General features: G+C 51.4%; 3 protein-coding genes across 12 annotated transcripts in view; 1 reads left to right on the top strand and 2 right to left on the bottom strand.

Moving 5' to 3' along the window:
• Nucleotides 1-3328, bottom strand: part of LOC126573390 (fumarate hydratase, mitochondrial-like) — a 3660-nt gene extending 332 nt beyond the window's left edge. Inside the window, exons 1-3 of the mRNA XM_050233479.1 lie at nt 3103-3328; nt 162-1305; nt 1-70 (exon numbers count right to left, since the gene is read on the bottom strand). The exon at nt 1-70 is cut by the window's left edge and continues 332 nt beyond it. Of these exons, the coding sequence (XP_050089436.1) occupies nt 1-70; nt 162-1305; nt 3103-3213 (1325 nt within the window). The 5' untranslated portion in view covers nt 3214-3328. The remainder of the gene's footprint in view (nt 71-161; nt 1306-3102) is intronic.
• Nucleotides 1984-5000, top strand: part of LOC126573391 (telomerase Cajal body protein 1 homolog) — a 3051-nt gene continuing 34 nt past the window's right edge. Inside the window, exons 1-3 of one of the 3 annotated variants that reach the window (XM_050233480.1) lie at nt 1984-2387; nt 2964-3036; nt 3425-5000. The exon at nt 3425-5000 is cut by the window's right edge and continues 34 nt beyond it. In XM_050233480.1, the coding sequence (XP_050089437.1) occupies nt 2328-2387; nt 2964-3036; nt 3425-4764 (1473 nt within the window). In that variant the 5' untranslated portion in view covers nt 1984-2327 and the 3' untranslated portion in view covers nt 4765-5000. Of the gene's footprint in view, nt 2388-2599; nt 2783-2963; nt 3037-3331; nt 3367-3424 lie in introns of those variants that run through there. The other 2 variants (XM_050233481.1, XM_050233482.1) reach the window with 2 other exon arrangements.
• LOC126573388 (uncharacterized) overlaps nt 4939-5000 on the bottom strand; it is a 14517-nt gene continuing 14455 nt past the window's right edge. For all 8 annotated transcript variants that reach the window (XM_050233470.1, XM_050233476.1, XM_050233469.1 and 5 more), the window contains one exon: nt 4939-5000. This exon is cut by the window's right edge and continues 1697 nt beyond it. The gene's annotated coding sequence lies outside the window, so the exon portion shown is untranslated.

Here is a 5000-nt window from a genome sequence, read left to right as displayed (position 1 = left end):
TTGTCAATGTTGGCCCGGTTCGCCTCAATACCGACCACACAGTTCTTCGTGAACGTACGGGCACTGTCCGCTATCAGGGGAGGACATAGGCATCGATTAGATCGGTTAGAACTCAATGAAAGATGGGTTTTGCACAAGTGAAATCTTGTGAATATACTTACACAAAAGGCGAATTGAGCGTAGCACGTTCGACACGACCAGCGGCTTGAAAACGTTCAGCTCAAAGTGACCATTCGAGCCACCGACCGTTACGGCCACATTGTTGCCCATCACCTGTGCGCACACCATCGTCATGGCTTCGCACTGCGTCGGGTTCACCTTACCGGGCATGATCGAGCTACCGGGCTCGTTCTCCGGCAGGCTCAGCTCACCCAAACCGCACCGAGGACCCGATCCGAGGAAGCGGATATCGTTCGCGATCTTCATGCAGCTCACGGCGATCGTGTTCAGACATCCGGACACCTCGACCATCGCATCACGCGCTGCCAGCGCCTCGAACTTGTTCGGTGCCGACACGAACGGCAACCCCGTCAGCTCGCCAATCTTAGCGGCCACCTTTTCGGCGAACCCAACGCGCGTATTCAGTCCCGTACCGACGGCCGTACCACCGATCGCCAGCATATAAACGCGCGGCAACACAGCCTCAATGCGATCCAGAGCGAACGCCATCTGCTGTACGTAGCCACTGAACTCTTGGCCGAGCGTTAGCGGTACCGCGTCCTGCGTGTGCGTACGGCCAATCTTGATGATGTCCTTAAACTCGTTCGACTTTGCTTTCAGTGCATCGTGCAACGTTTGGATGGCAGGTCGCAGGTTGCCCGTTAGCTCGCGGGCCACCGACACGTGAATGGCAGTGGGGAAGGTATCGTTCGACGATTGTGACTTGTTGACGTGATCGTTCGGGTGTACGGGTGTCTTCGAGCCGAGCTGACCACCGAGCAGCTCGATTGCCCGGTTGCTGATCACCTCGTTCACGTTCATGTTCGTCTGGGTGCCGGAACCCGTCTGCCAGATGACGAGCGGGAAGTGCTCATCATACAGCTCGCCGGAGATCACGTCATCCGCGGCCTGTGCGATCGCATCGGCAATCTTGGGGTCCAGTCCGTACTCCTTGTTAACCAGGGCGGCCGCCTTCTTCAGGATACCCATCGCGGTGATGACGGGCTGTGGCATCCGTTCGGTCGGGCCACCGATCGGGAAGTTCATCGTCGAACGGACGGTCTGAGCACCGTAATATTTGTCATTCGGCACCTTCAGCTCCCCGAACGTGTCCGACTCGTACCGGAAGCCAACATCCTTGGATGCCTAAAAATAAAAAAAAGGAAAATCAATAATTGCTTGCGCAAGTGCCGTGAGTGCGGTTTCGATCATTTCATTATTTAATATTCCACAATATTTCGATGTTCTTTCGATTCGTAGCCTAATTATCGACGATTCGCTAGGTGTTATTACACACCTCACCGACATACAGAGCCTCTGGGAGTTGCCCGTGTGTTAGTTGAATTCGACAGTGTCTATAAGGGTCTTTGATGCAGCATCTTTACTGTCAAAGACTTCCAGGTTGGCAATTCCTCTACGATCCAAATGCGGTTGTAGACCCACATGTTCTCGTACGAAGCTAACTCGATTAATTTTAATACCAAAAAGGTACCACAACAATGTGTGACGCGTTTCAACTAGAACACTTATCAAGGAAATTGCTGCTTATCTGCAAACAAACAGTTGCTAATGCTTCGAGTCGCTATACACAGCACCATGGTGCCAACCTTTGACCTTCGTTCCGCCCTTCTTCACATACGTTCCTCCGTTTTACGATCAACTTGATCACTTCAGAAGCTACCGTATTCAAACAGAAACTCATCTAGTTAGCAATGCCTGATGTTAAGAAAGGCCCTGCACACTCTGCTAGCAGCTAGAACTGGAAAGTGCCTAGCAACCAGCCCCTAGCAACGGTAATGTGATCCATCAGCAGACTCACGTTGATCGTTAGCATATCGCCATCGCCACTCATTGTGCACTTGTCTCCAGTGGCTTTTAGCACCGAATCGTCACAAAGCGGTTGTGAATCAACAGCAGTAGTAAGTAAATCGTCTCGGGTAGCTTTCCACCTGCGTTCCACTCGCGAATGTACCGATTTACGTTGCACGTTCTTCTCGACGACCGTTCACTTTGCCTCAGAATGGTGAGATGGGCGACCGGTTGGTGCTGAACCCGGTTTTTATGCGTTCGATTTAATCGCGGACCGACGACGACGACAACGAACACGATGAAGACGGCTTTGCTCGCACGACTCACATTGTAGTGTGGCGGCTTGGTGGTTTGCGGTGATGTTATGGTGTGTTGCTGCTGGAGAAAGGCGCTGTTCTATCTTCGAAAATGATCTGCCGGTGAGTGTTGAAGAGAGGGGTACGTTCACAAACAAAGTGGTTTAGAATCGTCGATAGCAACACCATGTTTATCGTTTGTTTAATCTCTCAAAAAAAAAAACGGTAGGCGGTACAGTATCCACGGTTTGTGGTCTATCATTTCAAAACCATAAGATGTTCTCATTTTGGTCTCAATCGTGATATGAAGTAACACTGTTCAGAATCATTTTAAATGATTCTAGATAACGATTAGCAGAAACTGGGACAGTCAACGAAAGCAGAAGCATTTCAACAAATAGGCCTTGTTCTACCAGTGAAGATAGCATAAATGATAACACTAGAGAGGTACTGGTTGGATCTGTTCAGCTGGAGATCATCTGCCAATTTTCATGATCAACCTCTTATCGTATCTTCAGGTACGTTCTGGTTTAGCTTCATGTTTTCGAAAACAATACGTAACTTAGCTATAATTTCGGTGTGTTTGATCAGTCGAATGTTTTGGCAAAGGTACCATTCCACTAGAGGCGACAGGGAAATCGAAACCCACTCGAGTTTTCATTTGAAACGGAAACCGCATTTTCATCGCTCTCTTCGCAGATCATCATCGACACTTTTTGTTTAAGTCCCTTTCCAATCCGGTTGGAAACTGGCGATTCCGGATTCCGCACAGGTATTCTTGGGTTATGTAATTTTCCGCTTTTCCGCTATCCGGCACCATTATTTTCTCCCAACTTACCGTGCGGCTGGTGGTAATGTGGCGACGGTGGGACTGGAGGGCCGAAGCAAGGCGGGCACCGGCCTTCAGCTGACCATGCCCACGGACGACAAAGCGCGAAACATGGAACATTTTGGCTGCTGCTGCTGGATTTATCGGATTGTCGGCACTTCGGAAGTCGCCCTGAAAGAGGGTTTGCCACCAAACGGAGCTGCAAGTTTGTTGATCCTGCAAAAAACGCACGCGCACACACATACAAGCACAATCGCACGCACACTCATGCAAGTACTGTCAAATTTCACGTTGACATCTCGTTGACGTTGGTTTGTTTTTTCCGTTTAAGCGGAATCGGCATCGGCGATGAGCCTGGAAGAGGAAAATCTTTTGGAACCACAGGAAACGAAGCCTCCGCCGGTATCTAACGATGAAAAGGAGACGGTCGAGGGAGCAACTAATCTACCGCCGGATGATGAAACACCAATGGAACCGGAAGAACAAAAACCCACCGCTGTGGAGCGCCTGCGACCGGCCGAGAGTGACTTCTTTAAGGATCGCGCGTGTATCGAGCTGGCCCGTAGCTCCTGGGATCGGCCGAAGTTCAAACACTACCTGCAGGGATGCCGATGGTCACCGGACGGCACGTGCGTGCTAACGGTAGTGAACGATGATGGGATGCACATCGTGGAGCTGCCCAACGACCTGTACGACAAGGAGGAGATCGGTGAGGACCGGCCGGTCGATGTGCTGACCTCGGCGGTGCACGTAAAACGCGGTGCCCACGTGTACGACTATGCCTGGTATCCGGGCATGAACAGTCTGCAGCCGGAAACGTGCTGCTGGATAGCTTCGCGGCACCACGAACCGATCCATCTGTGGGATGCATTCACCGGACAGTTGCGCTGCTCGTACAAAGGTTACGATCAGTTCGATGAAGTGAAATCTGCCCTATCGGTGCACTTCTCACCGGACGATGGTTCCACGATCTACGGTGGTTACGTCAAGTCCATCAAATCCTTCGATCTCAATGTACCGGGCCGCGAGAAAACTTCGTGGAGCCTAAAGTCAACTGCATCCTGCTTGACGATCGCTCACTCGATGCCGCAAACGATCGTTTACGGATCGTGGAATCGCCACATTTCCATGCTCGACACACGCTCCGGCGAAAAGGTTGGTGTCTCGAAGAACCCACACAACGCCGGCGTCACCTGGGTAGGCTTTGAACCGGATCGCGAGGAACTGTTTGTGTCCGGTGCGCGCAAAGATTCCAAAGTGTGCCTCTGGGATATACGGAATTTGACGGAACCGTTACGCGTACTGCATCGTACGTGCGCCAACAACCAGCGGGTTCAGCTAGACTTCTCACCACGGGGCCACTGGTTGGTAAGCGGTGATACGCGCGGGATCCTACAGGTCTGGAATCTACGGGAACCGGACAGTGACGGGTGCCCGAAGCAGCTCAGCTTTCCACTTCACCACGATTCCCTCAACGGAGTGTCATTCCATCCTACGGCTCCCATACTGGCCACATCCACCGGGCAGGAACACTTCACCCTACCAGCTAGTGCCAACGACAACGATGACGACGACGATACCGACCAGTCCACGACATCCGCCACTCCGCCAAAAATCGAAAACTCACTCACCCTCTGGTGGATCGGTAAAACGTTGCTTTCGGACGGTTGAGCGAGCGAGAGGCGACAGAGTAGGCGGCTTCGATTCGACCACTTCGTACGCGTCAAGGGATACGCTGTTGATATTGCTGTTACTTTAATGTCCTCTGTTCCGGTTCCAACCCTGATTGTGACCAGATCGTCTTCTTTCCGAAACATACATAAACGGAACCACCCGGCGCCATGGTACGATTAAATATTCTCTCTTTTTTTCCATGGTTCATATGTACAACGAGAAGAGAAATAACA

This window comes from Anopheles aquasalis, chromosome 2 (genome assembly GCF_943734665.1).
Source record: "Anopheles aquasalis chromosome 2, idAnoAquaMG_Q_19, whole genome shotgun sequence".
NCBI classification, from domain to species: Eukaryota; Metazoa; Arthropoda; class Insecta; order Diptera; family Culicidae; genus Anopheles; species Anopheles aquasalis.
This window is presented reverse-complemented; position numbering and strand designations above follow the sequence as displayed.